The sequence below is a fragment of the Numenius arquata genome, chromosome 5 (genome assembly GCF_964106895.1).
Source record: "Numenius arquata chromosome 5, bNumArq3.hap1.1, whole genome shotgun sequence".
Taxonomy (NCBI): domain Eukaryota; kingdom Metazoa; phylum Chordata; class Aves; order Charadriiformes; family Scolopacidae; genus Numenius; species Numenius arquata.
Window position 1 is genome coordinate 4536457 of NC_133580.1, and position 17231 is coordinate 4553687.

General features: G+C 56.2%; 1 protein-coding gene across 1 annotated transcript; it reads left to right on the top strand.

The window, feature by feature from the left end:
- Positions 1-9296: 9296 nt before the first annotated feature.
- On the top strand, positions 9297-14501 carry EDA2R (ectodysplasin A2 receptor). Its single transcript, XM_074147497.1, has 8 exons — positions 9297-9383; positions 10054-10232; positions 10932-11017; positions 11314-11478; positions 12006-12152; positions 12608-13098; positions 13725-13773; positions 14206-14501. Exons 1-8 carry the CDS (start codon positions 9297-9299, stop codon positions 14499-14501), a joined length of 1500 nt encoding a protein of 499 aa, XP_074003598.1.
- The last annotated feature ends 2730 nt before the right edge of the window (positions 14502-17231 follow it).

Below are 17231 nucleotides of genomic sequence, written 5' to 3' on the forward strand. Positions count from 1 at the left end.
GGGCGAGAGCGGGGCTGCCTGCTTCAGTCCCGCTCCCCGCGCTGGGGGCTCGGGCTGGCCATTGCAGTGCAGCTTCCCAGCTTCCTGACGTTGGGCATCAGCCACCAGCTGGACCACCGCAAACCACCGCAAACCACCACAAACCACCGCAAACCACCGCAAACCACCACAAACCACCGCAAACCACCGCAAAACACCACAAACCACCGCAAACCACCGCAAAACACCACAAAACACCACAAACCACCGCAAACCACCACAAACCACCGCAAACCACCACAAACCACCGCAAACCACCGCAAACCACCACAAACCACCGCAAACCGCACAGGTTCGGGGCAGCGCCGCGAATAACCACCCATCAGCCCACCGGCGGGATGTGCCGGATGCTCCACGGCAAACTCTAAAAAATTCAGTGAAATTCAGTAAAATCTTTCACCTTGGTTCAACCAGCTTTTTTAGAGGAAAATAATCCTACGGGTGACCTCTGCTGACGTAATTTTGCTCGGTTAAACGACTCTGGTATCAGACTTCAAAGGTGCAAAAGCCGGTGTTTGTGTCCTTGGCTGTCCTGCCCGCCTTGGAGCCCTCCTGACGGGATGCAGCCCCTCCGCCCGCATGATGCAAGAGGGGCAGCGGCGTTACAGCGCAGGACGGTTGCATCAGACGGGGACCCGCGTGAGGCAAACTGCCCCACGTGAAAGATGAAGTCATCCTCATCCCCCCGTTGAGCTTTTTTTTTTTTTTTTTTTTCCGCCTTTTTTTTTTTTTTTTTTTCCCCTGTGGAGATTGCATCATGAACCTGGCTGAAGCACCGGCTGAGCGGTGGAAAGTCAGAAGATTCGGTGAAGAAAACAGTGAGGGAGACGACTGCTTGATTGAATTTCATCTAAAAAAAAATCCATGTAAAAAAAATTCCATATCAAAAAAAAAAATATAAAAAATTCATATAGAAAAATCATTCCGATCTGACGGTCGAGCTTCTCTAGAAACCGTTAATGCAGCGATGGTGGGGAAATTATGGGAGTTCTCAAAAATCTCCCTAGAGAGAGATTGCTTGAATTTAAAAAACAAAACAAACAAACAAAAAAAAACCAAAAACCAAAACAAAAACAAAAACAAAAAAAAACAAAAAAAAACCACAAAACAAAGAGAGAGAAATGGGGACAATGTCCCAAAATAACAGGTTTAAAACCGAACACAGTTCGGGTACACGTTCTCGTGTAACAGCTGTGACTGAGAGCTGCTGCTCAAGTCCCCAAAATTAAGCAGCACCAACTCTGCCTGCCCCCAACATCCCAAAGCCGGGGAGGACGGCAGGATTTTGACACGGGCCCGGCAGATCAAAACTTAAAAGAGCTAACTACTTAAAGGAGGCACAATAAACTGAAAAGGGAGTTCCAAGATCAGTACTACTGGGAAAAGAAACCCCCTCCCGCACAAGGAAGTTAGATTCCACACGGCAATTTGGTAAACACTGGGATGGAGTAAGTCTTTTGCACAATAACCCTGGGATACTTCCAGGATAACTCCCCCGAACCTCCCCAAAGATTCGAGCCACGAATCACGCCGAGTGTGCCTTTAGGAGTTTCATGTTGAGGGGGAGAGAAGCCCCCTGGCCATGGCGATGCGTGTTGCCCCGGTGGTTGCCTGCCCGCACACACCGCACCGGTGTGGAAGAACCACCGTGGAAAATGGTAAATTCATTCCTTTATCGCCTGTACCCCCCTCCCACTGATGGGAAAGGGTAGTGGGAGAGGGGGCCTCTTCCAACATCCATACGAAGCCTGGAGCTGAGATGCCAAACAAATCCAGGTCTTCAGGAACAAGGTCCTCCCCTGGGAGCTTCCCGGCTGCTTTTCCCACCCCACGGCGCCCACCCCGTTGCCGCCGGTGGGTGTTGAGCCCACACGGACACGAGTGGCCCGCGGGGGGCAAGGGGCGGGGGGGTGTGTGTGTGTGTGTCTCCGTTTTCACGTCGCGGCCGGTTAACACCGGGACGCCCCGTCGTTGCCCCGCTCAGACGCCGTGTGGCGCTGGCTCCCGGGCCCTGCCTCTCCCGGCTCCGCCGCTCCCCGGTGCTCGGCGCTGCAGGTCGGCGCCGCTCCCGGCCGCCCCCGCAATGGGCGGTTCATTTGCATATCCCCGCCCAGGAGGTGGTGACCGCCAATGAGAAGCGGCGGGGCGGGGCGGGGCTAGGATGCGGGGCCGTCCCCGCGGGGTCCCACCGAGTCCCGTCCGCGCCGCCGGTCCCGGTCCGCAGCCTCCTGCCGGCACCGGGACACAGGTGAGACGCGGGGACCGGCACCGGCTCTACCGACCCTCCCCGGTGCGGGTGTCACCGCCGGGCCGGGGGCTCTTGGAGGGTCGGGGGCGACCGGCGGGTTTCGCGGTGGGGTCCCGCACCCAGGAGGGCAGCGGCGGCGGCGATACACGTGGGCTGCAGCGGGCTCCGGTGGGCACCTCCGAGCGCCGGGGGTACCGGGACGGTGGGTGCGGAGACCTGGGGAGTGGGGGATGCCGTGCGGGGTGATGCGGGGTGGTCGCGCCGCCGCGGGACAGAGAGCCCCTCGCCGAGACGTGCCCGGGCATATCCCGGCGCGGTGCCCGCTTTCCCGGCGGCGGGCGGCGGGGGGCGCCGGTGGGGCCGGGCGGCTCTCGGTAGCTCGCCCCGCGTGGATCGGGCGGGCTCCGCGAGTGGCGGGCCGGGGCCGGGGGCGGGGGCTTGGCGGGGGGGGGGGGGGGCACGGGCGAGCTGGGGCTTGCCGGGGTGCGCAGCGGGGCCGGTGGGCGGGTGGGCTCCGGCACAGCGGGGACCCGCCCCGGGGCGCATCCCCGGGCGGCGCACACGCGTGGGTGGCACCGGCCGCACGCATCGCGCTGCCGGTACGCGTGGGACACCGCATTGTCCGCCACAGCCGGGTCCCGCAGCCCCCCCCCCCCCCCCCCATCGGCCCCACTTGGGTTATTTAAGTCAAAAATAGGGTGTCGCGGAGTGCCCGGTTCGCTCCTCGCCCACCCCCACGGCGGGATTCGCGGGTGTAGTGGGGGTCAGCTGTCGGGACGCACGGTGGGGTGCTCCCTCCCCCCCCCCCCTTGGAAACACTCAAGTTGTTTTCAGCTATGGAAAGGTGTCAAGCATTTTTAAGGGCACGTTTACGTAGTTCTGAGTAAGCACCGATCGCTAATTCTTTTATTCGTAACGGTCCTTATTCAAGCTACACGGGGTTTTTTCCCTTCTCGGTGTGATCTGTGCGAGTTTATTTAGGATGGTGCTAAGAATTGAAGAAAAAAACCCAGGCATTCCAGAGAGACTGAATTATTACTGCAAGCAAGACAGTGAGAATTACTAAGAAGTTAATGTGGGGCAAAAACCAGATAGAAATCAAAGGTTTTTATAAAAAGTGATGAGTCTTGGAAGTCTTACTTGAGATAATCTAATAAGGCAGAGTGTGGATGCCCAAGGTGGACAGCCAGAACTTGACAAAATTCGGTAGTTATGGTCCCACTCTGTAAGTCTCTACGAAGCCTTTATGCAGTGAATACAGAAGTAGAGAGCCCTGCAGCCCTAGAGAGAGGAGCAGAGAACCCTGGGGCTGAAGTTATCCATGTACCAGAGGGATGTCACGGTCCTCCAGGACCCTGGATTCTCCCTTTCTCAAGCCCTGGTTGCCCACGGCAGTTCATAGCCTGGTTCCTGCCCCCTTCCTTTGGGCAGGGATAAACCTGTGTCTGGGTGGGTGCCTTATGGGACTCTGCAAAGCTGAATGGGAACAGCAGCAAAACCAGGAGCGATGCATTCTGCCCTAGGTCGGAGGGGTTTTTGGTTGTGTTTCGGGTGCCTTCCTCTGCAGGTAGAGAGAGTGAGTGAGTAGAAAAAGGGAGCGTTTCAACCTGGGGGCTGGTGGGGTGCAGTGAAGGGAGATGACACCAGCCCAAAGCGCTTCCCGCCTGAGCTTGGGCAGCTTTCGCCTAAAGCAAACATAAGTTTCCAGCCGCTCCAAATTAAACAATTAGTGGACAGTCTTGTGAGCAGAATTTCCAAATATATTGGAAAACCTGCTGATTTCCAAGCCACGTGGAAAGATTCAGATTCAGCCTTTTTCCCCCCACACACACCTATTTTTGCTTCCCTGAGCAGTCCTTTGTCTACTGGGCCATCCTTCAGGGGTGGCAGAGTCACTCCTGGCATGGTTTGTAGTGTAGGGAGGTGCAGGGAGATGCTGTCCAGACAAAATGAGCACAGACTAATGAGTAGGAGCAGAGGAATGACTGAGCAAGAGACTGGGACTAGACACTGCCATATGCAAGGCATGCAGTAATATTTTCCAGATAACATTTCATTTCCCCCCCCCCCTCTCCTTTTCACTTGCAGTTCTTATTTAGGCTTTCAGCTCTCTAGTTTTATGTTCCATTATATACAAGTCTCTCAGCAGGTTTGCTGATGATACCAAACTGGGAGGGGTGGCTGACACCCCGGAGGGCTGCGCTGCCATCCAGCGAGACCTGGACAGGCTGGAGAGCTGGGCAAGGAAGAACTTCATGAGGTTCAACAGGGAAAAGTGTAGGGTCCTGCACCTGGGGAAGAAGAATGTCAGGCACCAATACAGGTTAGGTGTGGACCTGCTGGAGTCAAGTTCTGAAGTGAAAGATCTGGGGGTCCTGGTAGACAGCAAAATGACAATGAGCAAGCAGTGTGCTCTTGTGGCCAGGAAGGCCAATGGAATCCTGGGCTGCATAGGGAAGAGTGTGGCTAGTAGGTCGAGGGAAGTCATTCTCCCCCTCTACTCTGCACTGGTGAGGCCACAACTGGAATACTGCATCCAGTTCTGGGGTCCCCAATTCAAGAGGGATAGGGAACTACTGGAAAGAGTCCAGCGAAGGGCAACGAGGATGATTCAAGGATTGGAGCATCTCCCTTATGAAGAAAGGCTGAGAGAGCTGGGACTCTCTAGCCTGGAGAAGAGAAGGCTGAGGGGAGACCTTATCAATGCTTATGAGTATCTAAAGGGTGGGTTGAAGGAGGAGGGAGCCAGACTCTTTTCAGTGGTTGCCAGTGAGAGGACGAGGGGCAACGGGCACAAGCTGGAACATAGGAGGTTCCACTCAAATATGAGAAGAAACTTCTTTCCGGTGAGGGTGCCAGAGCCCTGGAACAGGCTGCCCAGGGAGGTCATGGAGTCCCCTTCTTTGGAGATTTTCAAGACCCGCCTGGATGCAGTCCTGAGTAACATGCTCTGGGCAGCCCTGCTTCAGCAGGGGAGTTGGACTAGATGATCTTTATGGTCCCTTCCAACTCTAAAAATTCAGTGGAATCCGAGCTGCAGTTGCTGCCCGGCTGTGCCAGTCTCTCGTGCAGCAGAGCAGAATCTTGCTGCGACATCCTGCTGCCTCGTGCAGTGATGGGGAAGAGCCCCCTTGAAGGTGGGTCTTGGCACCCCTCTGTCCCAGGTAAGCAGCCACCTACAGGGTCCACACCTGGGGCAGGGGCCAGCCCAGCCCATCTCCTGCCTGCCCCCCACCCAGTACCTGCTGGGCTATGGTCAGATGGGGAGAACCAGAAGTGCTAACACTTCCATAGAATCATAGAATCGTCCAGGTTGGAAGAGACCCTTGGGATCATCGAGTCCAACCATCAACCCTACTCTACAAAGGTCTCCCCTACACCCTATCCCCCAACACCACATCTAAACGTCTCTTAAACACATCCAGGGATGGTGACTCAACCACCTCTCTGGGCAGCCTGTTCCAGTGTCTGACCACTCTTTCTGTGAAAAATTCTTTCCTAATGTTCAGTCTAAACCTCACTCATGATTTTTGTGGTATCCTTTCACTTATTGATTTCCTCCCTCTCTTTTTTTCCTACCAGAATCATGAGGAGGAACTTCTTTCCTGTGAGGGTGGCAGAGCCCTGGAACAGGCTGCCCAGGGAGGTGGTGGAGTCTCTGTCTCTGGAGACATTCAAAACCCGTCTGGACACGTTCCTGTGCAACCTGCTCTGGGTGGACCTGCTTTGGCAGGGGGGTTGGACTAGATGATCTCCAGAGGTCCCTTCCGACCCCATGTCATTCTGTGATTCTGTAATCCATTAGGGGGACACAAAAGAAATTTCTAAATAGCTCGGATTCCCAGACAGTCTAATTTTTTCGAAAATTACATTTTCGCAGGGAAAAGAAAATGTCAGAGCTGCAGAACTGTCAGGGAGGTTGAATGAATTGCAACCGCCGCTGTAGCTTTGCTGAAGCGCCTTTTGTCTCATGCAGTGAAACTCATTCAGCAGCTCATGTTCTTGCTGTCTTGAGCAATAACGCAGTGGGGGGGCACAATCTGCTCGCCTCACTCGGGCAAGTTGTCCCGTTAAGACAGTAAAAGAGTCTCTTCACAAATTATGATGGTTTTGAGTTAGAAGATTTCACGCGTCTCGAAAGGACGGCAGCACGTTTCGCTACCCTTAATACAAGTTGTAAATGCATTGATACTGTGGCACGTTTATATTCCTCTTCAGCAAATAAAATCTGTTGCTCTGGCAGTCCCCTTGAGCTCCCATCTAGTTTCCAAAGAGGTGGGAGGGTTTTGTTGTTTGTTTTTGGTTTTGTACTTTAGGCTAATGAGGACCAGTCGTTTTAGTGCCTTATTAGAACTATCAGAAATTGCTGCTCTACCAGGGCAGTGCTACGTGGTTTGGACGTATCCTCCGCTTGTAAATTAAACGTCTTGGTTCTGGTATTGTTAAAATAAGAAGTGGAAAAAAAAAAAAAAAAAGAGAAAAAAAGAACACCAAACACCAGCTCTCACAGCTTTGAATTTCATGCCAGATATTCAACAAAGCGTTCGCTCCGTGTATCGTTACGTTGCGGCTTGAGAAAGAGCAGGCTTTGCTCTTAACGCTTAATGGTTCTCTGCTGGGGGGGCCGCCGTGTGCCGTTTCCCCGCCACCCCCGCGTGGTGCCGTCACGCTGGCAGACCTCCTCGCGCGGGGGGAGCTGCGCTGGCACAGGGTTCCTTCTGCCTCTGCAGCTTTTTCTCTATTTGGGAAACTGGTTTGAGCTGTGCCTCTTCTGGGGAGGTGTATCCCTAGCTGCAGACCCTTCTGAAGGGCAGAGAAGTCCGTAAATGTATGAGAGCAAGCAGTCGTGTTGTGTTCGCGGGACGGTAGCGGCAAAAAAGCCTGCTGGTTTGGGGTTTTTTTTGGTGGGATTTCTTTTTTTTCCACTAGTATTTCTTGTGTTACAACGGCGCTTTGGAGAGCCGATGAAATCAGTCCCCTTGTTCTCCAGGCTCCAGTGTCTTGGCTCCGTTTCTGTTGCCTGAAACTCTTATTTCATACATCTTTGTGCTCTTGTTACGAGTGAAAGCCTGAATCAGACTCCGCATTCTGGACCAGAGCATCAGCAGCGCTGACCCCCCTGCTCTGGGCAGAGGCACCCCCCCGGCTGGGGGTGATCCGGGGTCTGGGCTCAGAGCTCACCGAGAGGTTGGGTTTGGACCATTAGCATCCCAGCCTTCCAAGGCGGTTGTGTGTCACCCCTGTTGAGCCTATTTACCCCCCTCCTCTTGTTTTTTTTCTTTGCTACCGCATTCAGCCTGTAGCTGAACCCTAACGCTAAACCCTGCGCTTTTCCCTGGGCTTTGGCACCGGGCTCCTTCTTCACCACCTTCTGAGATGGTGACAAATCTCCTTTATTTATTCGGTAGTGTCAGTAACCTTTACGCTATTTATAGGCTGTGATCATGCCCCTCCCGAGATCTTTGCCAGATAAATTTAGCTCCCTTAGCTTCTCATCCCCGGTCTTCTCTGGCTTGCGCTGCTTTTCCTTGTCACGGCTCCGTGTGCGAGGGGGAGCTGCGGTGAGGGGTGACTCACGTTCTATGCTCGTCCGGGGCAGACTTCATCTCGAATGAATCTCGGTCGTTCAGAGCCCGGGGAACCCATCCAAGTGTCTGCTTCCAAAAGGCAGCCGGCAAGGGAGTGGTGGGGGATTAAGCAGAGGAGCGCAGAAAAAGCCTGCGGAGGAATGCTGCTGTGGGACCGTCAGTGCCCGGGAACGGTGCCGATGGGAGGGGAAAGGGGGTGCCTGGGGGTCCTGCAGTCCGTTCCCACCTTCTGCAAGAACCTTGCAGGGGACATCCCCAATGACCCTCTCTTCCTCCCGAGGCTGTGGAGCGGGATGGCTCTGGCTGAAATGCCAGGTTTTCCCAGGTGGTTCAGGCTGTTCAGGGTGGTGGTCTTCAAAAGAGCATTTTCAGGTGTTCCCTGTTCCTGGTGGGTATTTAGAAGTTAATGGGTTTTGTTCCCAAGGCTGCTTGAACGCTGTTTCTCTCCTGATTTACTGCACAAGGTTATGGGGTATTGAAGATTGGTTAACGCAAGGTTATGGGGTAAAATGAAGATTGGTTTAGTGGTAATGGATTTTACTCCGTTTCTGTCACCAGGGTAAGAACCCACCTAGAACATGCAGGAATGAACAGATGGCCCCAAAACTCCAAATAAATTGCTCAGTTTTGTAGCTTCAGTCTGAGTTGCTTGTTCTTGGCAAGGTGCATGTTCCATGGTGAAGGCGCGGACTGTGGCTCCACTGAGGCTGGGGCAGTTCTGCCGTTAACCACAGCAGAGCCATTAATTCACCCGAGGAAAGCTCTGGATGGTGTTTTTGAGGGGGGTGAGTGTTTGTTCTGCTGGTCCTCTGAGATGTCTGCAGCCCACACTGAGCTGGAACGTGTGTGGAGCAAGAGACTGGGGCAACCTGCACAGCCCCAGGCTGGCACAGCGGGGCTGCAGGTGGGTGTCCTGTTCTGCTGGGGACATGGCCAGCCACCGGCATTTATTCATGTCCGACCAGTGCATCCATACCAGCCAGAGCTGGGCTGCTGGGTCCCAAAACTGGGACTTTGCTGGTACTGCTCTCTACTAACAGTCTGGGATGCCCAGAGCTACAGCCAGGGCTGGCAAAGTCCACTGGCCTCCTGCAAATCTGTGGCCTGAGCGATCGGTGGGTCTACCTTAATACTGGAAAGGAAATTTCACTCGCTCCATCGCGAAGGCTGGGATGTGGCAGCAGAACCAGGCAGTTCATCCCCAGCCTCGTTGGGAAGCCCTTCCTGAGCTGCTGGAGCAGCCTCCTCCTGCCGCAGTGACACCCGTGATGCAAGAGAAATGCAGATGGCCGTCCTGGCCAGAGCGGAAACTTCTTCCCAGAAAAGGGTACGCTGCTCATCTTAAAAGTGTTGGGGCTGGTTGTGACTTCCCTGCCTTCTCTTCTTCTCCTCCTCAGGCTCCCGGCCCCTCTCCGGTCCCAATGAACTGCCAAGAGACTGAGTACCGGGATGAGCATGGGAAATGTGTCCCCTGCAGAAACTGCATGCCCGGACAAGAGCTTTCCAAGGTAAATCGGCTGCTCTGGAGGGACCAGGAATCATCGTGAGGCTTTTACAGTGCTAGGGGAATCCTCTGCCAGCCTTCCTTCAGAAGGATAAACTTAGGTCCCAGCATGTTGGGAAGAGCTGGGACTTGGTGGGAAGGGACCAAGAAGAGTTTCCCTCACCTTGGAGAGGAGTGATGGGTGGGAAGGGATTTCAGGTTGCAGCTTGGGGTACCCTCTTTCCTTTTTGTCGATGGAAATCTAAATTTCCTCCTGGTCCAAAGCACCAGGTGAAGCTGCACTGCCCAGCCGGGCTGCACATTGGATGGGCACAAGCAGGACATGGCTGCAGAGGGATCTGGCCCAGCCTTGGTGGTGGGATGGGTGCTTCCCACCCAGGCACCCTGCAGGTTGTCCCTACCTGCGGTTCCTCCTGGGGCACGTTGCTGCTGGAGCTTTCCTCCTCCCTAAACGCGGCTGGTGGGCCTCAGCTGGGCAGCAAACAGCTTCCCAGTGCGTCTCCATCGGAGCTGCTGTGGTGGTGTCTGCTCTTGGTTGGGTTCTGAGGACCCATGAGTGGTAACTCCTTCACTTGATGTCCCAAAGAAGGGACCCCGTTCCCCTCGGTACCACTTTGGGACCTGAAGTGGCTCCTCGCCACAGCTGCGCACCCACCTGACCTCATGTCTTGCAGGACTGTGGTGATGGCAGCGGGGGGGACGCGCAGTGCGTTGCCTGCCCTCCCAGGAAGTTTAAGGACAGCTGGGGGCATCATGGTTGCAAGTCCTGCCTGTCCTGCACCCTCATCAACCGCATCCAGAAGTCCAACTGCACGGCGACCACCAACGCGGTCTGTGGGGAGTGTCTGCCGGGGTGAGTGGGGCTGGATCCTGGATTGAGCAGAGCTGTGGTCATCACACCTGGGAGCATGCAGGGAGGGGATGGACAGAGGGGTCTTTACCTGAGGCCACCAGAACATGGGACATAAGAGGACGACACTGATAATAATACGTGAATCAGACCCACCCGATGACCCCCTTTTAGCTCTAAAGAAGGGAACCTGAAGGCTCTCATGAACGAGCAGTGGAAGAAAACTCCTTCCAGGCCTGAGTTGTCTTATGGACACCAGGCTGGCTAAGCCCTGGAAGATGAGTGGCTGTAGACCACTACAATTGGTGGTCCCCGCAGGCTGCAGGCCATATGCTGGTGAGCAGTAGGACTTGGGACAGAGGAACGAGTCGAGGCGCTGGCTTATGAGCCCCTTCCCAGGCACAGATGTAGGCTGGGCTGTTTCTGTGGCTTCATGGAGCTATGGATCACTATCGCCCACTTTAGCAGACGTGGGGAGGGAGGGAGGCAGTTTGACCTTGGCCAAAGCGGGGACAGATATGAAAAAGTAGCTGTGGGTATGGCTTCAACCAGTGATGGAGAGACCTGCTGCCGTGGGGTGTCTTGGGACAGGAGCACAGGGATTCGGCTTTCCCCACACTGCCATGGGGCGGACAAACCGTCCATGTCTCGGGGGCTTGCTGTGGGGCTGTGCGCTGCTGAGACCCTCTGCTGTGTTTGCAGGTTTTACCGCAAGGTGCGGATCAGCGGGCAGCTGGACTGGGAGTGCATCCCTTGCACCAAGCAGACGCCCTCCTCCGAGCCTCAGTGTACGTGCCGTCCCTCACCGGTGGGGAGTCGAGGCGCTCTGGGGCAGGGCGGGTGGTGAGGACATGGTGGAGCAGGTTCATGGTACTTGGGAAGTCACTGTGACCGTGTCAAAGGCGCGTGCTCAGATGTGCACCATCCTTTCACTGATCCTACTCCGCTGGCCACAGCACGAGCCACTGTGCCACAGACCTACTGGAGGAGGCATGGTCACTACACATGAAGAGGGATGGGCAGGGAGGTGGTGGCCCAAGCCTTGGGGTCAGGCTCCAATGTTTTGTGGCTGGTGTGTTTGCAGGTCGGTCCAGAACAAACCTGGTGAAGGTTGCCATCCCCACCGTACCGCCTCAGGACACAGCCCTTCTTGCACTGACCAGCAGTGCCCTGGTCATCATCGTACTGGTGCTTCTGGCGCTCTCCATCATCTACTGCAAGCGATTTTGGAAGAGCCAATGCCAGCGAGGTGAGTCGATGCCTGCAGTGCTTCCCTTCCTTCTCCCTTTGCTGATCACACATGACCATGGTCCTCACTGTGTTGAGCATTGCCCTTAGCGTTGCTGCTCCATACGGTGACCCAAACCTTCCCCTGCGCACACAGAAGAAACACCTCATCCTGCTTTTAACATCTGCAGGATCTCTCTTGCGCTTTGCGTGCTCAAAGACACGGAGGAGCCTCCCTCCTCCTTACTACCATAATTAGTAGGAGGAGAATGCCGTTTGTACAGGCAGAACTGGTGATCTTCTCTTCCTGGGGTTTCTCGGGGGCAGGCTGAGGTTGAGCGACCCTTTGCAGGGCAGGACCCTGGAGGACTGGTGAGGGAAGAGGGCAGGAGGTTTGATGGCTGGGGTGGGGGCACGTTGGCATCCAGCAGCGTGCCAGGGAGCTGCTGGCTCCCAGCTCCTCGCAGGCAGACATACCGCATGGCTGAGGACACGCTGGGGAAGCAAGCCAAGCCTTCGCTCACACTGGTTCTCTTCTATCCTCCCAAGTCTTCCTGAGGACTCAGAACTTCTCAGGCCAGCGAGCCATGTTCCCGACTGCGGCGGCGCCTGGCAGATTCCTGTGTGAGGAGCAGATGTCTGGTCCCTGCTGCCTGGGTGTGAAGAACCTGAGCCCATGCTACAGGCAGGCAGAAGGTACCTGCTCCTGCCACCTCTTTCTCGGGGCAGGGGGGGGATGCTGGGCTCCAGCTTGCATGGACCTAGGACCTACTGAGGTGCCCTTAGGCAGGAAGGATGGAGCTGGATGGTGACCAAGTCCCATCAATGTGAAATTCGGGACCTCTCCTAACAAATGCTTGGAGAACTTGTACCAGAAATGTTTGCGCGGCTCCTGATCCCCCCCCAGTCCCCTCCTGCCCTCCCTGCGACTGGGGGAAGGATTGACCCCATTCAAAACTTTGCAGGAAGGCACAAAGTGGCTTTGCTCGGGGGTGGTGCAGGGGACAGGGGTCTGGCCTCTGGCAGGGTGCTCCCTGCTCTGCCTGCAGGCCTTGGGCTGATGGGTTTGACGGTGGGGCTGGCAGAGCCCTGGAAGGGGCCAGGGCAGATCCTGGGATTCACTGAGCCGTGGTGCTGGCTTCTGGTTTCAGGCCCCATGGAAGCGGTGCAGTTCATTTCAGACGGGGAAGCCGTGGGTCTCCAGCTCCCCTCTCTCCAGCCGGAGATGGATTTGTCACCGGCCGTCGGGGTCAGCACTGCCTCCAAAGCCCAGCTGGGCAGGAGCCTCCTGGAAAGCCAGCCCCTCATCCGAACCTCGGGCCGCGGGGACCGCCTGGCTGGGATCCTGCCGCCCCCAGACCCCAGGCAGGGCCAGCCGGGCACGGCGGAGCCCCTGGCCCCTCTCTCCTCCTGCGCCTCCGAGATGCAGCACAAGTGGCCACATGCCCCGGTGGAATGCACCGAGCTGGACCTCCAGAAGTTCTCCAGCCAGGCGGAGTTTGTGGGGGGCGAGCGGCCGGAGGACGCGGCGAGCCGGGCGGCGCAGAGGATCCCGGCAGAGAGCGGTGGCACGGGGCGAGAGGGGACCCGGCGCCTGCCCTCCACCTTCCCAAATCCCACCACTGAAAGCGGGGAGCAGCTGGTAAGTTCCTCTGGCCTCATTGCTCCTCTGAATCGCCAGCAGGCGTCCCGGACTCAGGCACAGGGTACTGGGCTTGCTGATGGGTTAGGGATGTAGACTAAGGTTCATTAATATCTGGGACTAACTGGTAATTACCAAAAATGGTTTGCCAGATGTTTAGTGGTATGTCACTCAACAGGCCATCAGCCATGGAGACACGACCTGCTGGGGCATTTTCACACACCCAAAACACCAGAGTCAATTTATTGAATAAGTGTATCTTTAACTGGTGTGCTCTTGAGTGGTTCTTGTCCTCTTGCTCTCCAGAAAGCTGACCTGGCAGCGGGGGGAGCTGGTTCCTCCTCCCTCCCTTCTGAGCTCTTAATGAACCCAGTGACTAACATCATTGAGGCTCAGAAAATGTCTGGCAGAGAGATGCGTTTAACAGCTTAGCTCCAGGTGACCGTTTATGGAAGCAGTTTGCTGGGAGGCCCCGGAGCATCCCGAGGAGGTCTTTGGCTCCGTGGGATGGTAGTGCTGGAAGGAGAAGCACCGTTCCTCTGAGCCTCTGACAGCCTTGGAAGCACTGACAGGCGTTGCTGTTCTCACCAGACTGACACCAACCTTGAGGTCTTTTGTCTTGCCAGGTGGATGACGCCCAGAGCCTTGTGACTCAGATCAGCAGCACAGCGAAGGGTAAGTGTCTTTCCAGCCTCATCTTTGTTCTCCAAGTATTGGGATAGCGGAGAGAGGCAGATTCTTGGAGGGGAGCTCCTCCAGAAGCCCACCACGGCTCCGTGGAGGTGCCAGTCATCACAGGGGCTTACCTGACTTTCATGGCCTTTGGTGCTGCTTCACAAGGTAGATTTTCTGTGATGATGCCTTGAATGGTCTGCGGGTGGGTGGCAGATGGATGCCCAGTTGTCACCAGTTACCAGCCTCCCTGGGACTGAGCCAGCTCCACGTTGCTGTGCTGTGAAAGTGGTTTTGGAGGAGATACCTGCCCTGCCAGGGTGGCATTTCACCTGCTCAGCAGGGACACGGGATGGAGTCTGGCTGCTCCGTTTATCCTTACCCTGGCTGGATAGGTTGGTTTCTAACCCCGCTTTGCTGTGTTCCTGTCCCCAGGTCTCCCGGTAGTAGAGCTGCCCCATTCCTTGGTGCAGTCCCTTGCCTTCTTGCTGGACCCTTCCTTGAACGGCGTGAAGAACTTCAGCCACGTAGCGCTGGAGCTGGGGGTCACCCCCCAGTTGCTGGGGCGGATATCAGGATTTGAGCAGCTCGTGGCTCATTTCACCTACTCGGGAGACACGGTCACCATCCCGGTCCTGGCCCAAGCTCTGCAGCGGCTCCAGCGGTTCGATGCCTTGCTCCTGCTCTGCGACCACTTCGCCCTCAGCCAGGCTCAGGGCTGCCAGCGCTAGAGAGGACGGGGAAGGGCCGGAGGAAGCTCCAGGCACCGTGTGTACTGGTACGGGAGAGGATCTGGTGGCCCTGCAGTCACATAATCTCTCCGGTGTGCACGTGGGGAGTATGTGGAGATGATCATTGCATGGACGGAAGGACGTGAGGGGGAGCATCCCTCTGTGCGGGAGGGTTCGCTTGGGCCCCTCTGGAGGCTTTTTTTTCTCTGGCTGTGTCATTGGAGTGCCATCGGTCACTGGCACCCACGCCGCGGTGCTCTCGCTCTGCAGTGAGCCCCGTGCTGACCCTGTGGGGTCCCTCGGCCGTGGGGCTCTGTCTCCATGGGCAGCCACCCTCCTATGGGCCCAGCCATCGCCTCTCTCCCATTCCAGCTCTCCTGTCCTTTATCTGGCCCATGCTCTGCTTTCCCAGGTGCCAGTTGCCGCTTTCCCTGTTTACTTTTTGCTTGTTGTTCTTCTCCCTCTGTGCCGGAGATGGTCCTCGGCAGAGGAGATGGCCCTCAGCAGAGGACCTGGCCATGGCTGCTGCGCCGGGCTCCAGCCTTCGGTCTCCCTGTGCCACCCCGGCACCTTCCCCTTCGTGTCCTTTTTGTGAAGCGGTGCAGGTTTCTTGCAGGAGTCTCAGACTGATCCCCAGGATGGGTTGATTTATGTCCTTGTTATGGCCCCGTGCTGTGGCCACCGGCCTGGGGTGGGTGCTGGCTCACTCCCCGGGCTCCTGCCACGCGTCCTAGCCCCGTGGCCACCTGCTGACCACCACCACCGAGCACCGAGGCTTTGCAAACCCCCCTGCAGTGACAGAGGGTGGCAGAGGCAGGGCTGCTTCATCGCCATGCCTCGGGGAGCAGCCGGTGCTGTGCCAGCACCGGGTGGCAGCTGGAGGCTGAAGCTGTGACCGTGACTGCGTCACAGTCAGCGGTGACGTCCCTTTGCCAGTCACAACAGAGCTGGCTTGTTTTAAAATAACCTTTTTCTTTTTTTTTTTTTTCTTTTTTTCTTCCCTGCCTAAAAATGACCTAATTTTCTCATTTCTGGGAGTAGCTGCTAGGGAGGGGAGCACCCTTCTGCTTCTCATTTCTTCCTGGAGGATTTGTCAGAGCTTGAAACAGTCCCACCTACGCCGGGTGCCCCCGGTTTGGGGTGTTTTGCCCCGGGGCTGGTGGCTGTGGGCGTCCGGGCTGTTCTCCTGAATTTGCCCCCAGCCTCTGGGGCATCGCGTGGGATTTTCCCCGACAGACTGGGGGGGGGCTTGGGGGATGCCGGTGCCAGAGCCGAGCCATGCGCTGCTCCTGCTCGCCCCTCTGCAGTCTGGCATGTCTGTCGGGGGCGAGGCGGCGCGGGGGCGGCCAGGCATGCGGGAGCTGCCCCGGCGTGGGGCCAAGGCGGCGGAGCCGGCGTGGGGCCACGGATGCCGTTCCTGCTGAGGTCATGGCCAGAGCAGCCGGCGGCGGGGATGGGGTGGGCGCCGGCAATCCGTGCCTCCCTGTGACTGGTGGCATCCAAGAAGTGTCACCCCGGGTTGTCCCGGGACCCCCGGGTGGCAGCGTGGGTGACGAGCTGGTGGCACTCGCTCCAGAGCTTTGTTGCTTTGTTCCCGTCGCGGCTGGTGGTTGGGTCTGGTGAGCGCTTTCTGCTTTTTCCCCTGGGGTCCTCGGCCGCGCCGGCCACCAGCAAGTGGCACTGTTACCCTGCCGCCCGCCCGGCCACCCGCCGGGCATCCCCGGCTGAGCTCACAAGTTTTGCCTTTTATCTGACCACAGTACTTGGAAAAAGCGGGCGACCTTCTGGGAAGGCAGCCCTTTCCTCAGATCTGCCCAAACACGGGTATTAATAGCTGCTGGTCCTTTTTTTTTTTTTTTTTTTCTTTTCTTTTCTTTTCCCCGTTAAATGCTGTTAAGACTTGAACGCGCTCAGGATGTGGTTAGATAAGGGGAGGCACGGGGCGGTTTCAGCTGGATCTGACACTTTCTCTCCCCCGCTGTTTGTTTCTTCCAAAGTCAAGGTCGTTTTTATTGCTCTTTGCTCCGCGAGAACCAGAAGTCGTAAACCTTGTGCCCGTTTTAGGCCGGGATTAGTCAGACTCTCGTTACGTGCTTGGTCTGTTACGGAGCAGTCAGGAGAAGTATTGTTAAAGCAAACACAGCCTGGGGTCAGGGTTTTTTGTTTTGGTTTTTGGTTTGTTTTTTTTTTTTGTTTTGTTTTGGTTTTTGGTTTTTGTTTGTTTGAGGTTTGTCTGCAGCAGGGAGAGAGTGTTTGGATTAATCACTTAACAAAATCGAATAAATATTTAATCCCTCTGTGGACACACTTAGTCACTTCCAGCGGGAATTAAGATAAATTCATCTCCAGCTGTCTGTGTAAGAGCATTCGTGCAGCTCGACTCACCAGCTCTGGCTTTGAAGCTGGAACCGGTCTGGGTGGCTTGTCCTGCGTGTCCCTGGGGTGTCACCAGTGCCACCGGTGGTCCCTCGGGGTGTACAGAGCCGCGATGGCTGGGCAGGATGGCAGCGCCAGCCTTGTCCTGTCCCACGGCAGTGTTGGGAGGAAGGGACGGGCCATTAAATTAAAACCAGTGAATAATGAGGACATCATCACACGTGTGTGCTGCAGGTCCTTGCCTTTGTCCCTCCAGTGGGTGGGCTCAGGACCCATTGGATGGATTATTCTTTAATTTTTTTTTTCACTCTCTTCTTTAAAGAAGAAACCAACCCCGTTTGCTTCACAGTTTTT

Bases quoted from the DNA above. Each gene is read 5' to 3' on its own strand.
- EDA2R (XM_074147497.1), top strand. From the start codon at position 9,297: ATGAACTGCCAAGAGACTGAGTACCGGGATGAGCATGGGAAATGTGTC. The intron at 9,384-10,053 runs GTAAATCGGCTG...CATGTCTTGCAG, and splicing joins CCGGACAAGAGCTTTCCAAG to GACTGTGGTGATGGCAGCGG. The intron at 13,099-13,724 runs GTAAGTTCCTCT...TTGTCTTGCCAG, and splicing joins CTGAAAGCGGGGAGCAGCTG to GTGGATGACGCCCAGAGCCT.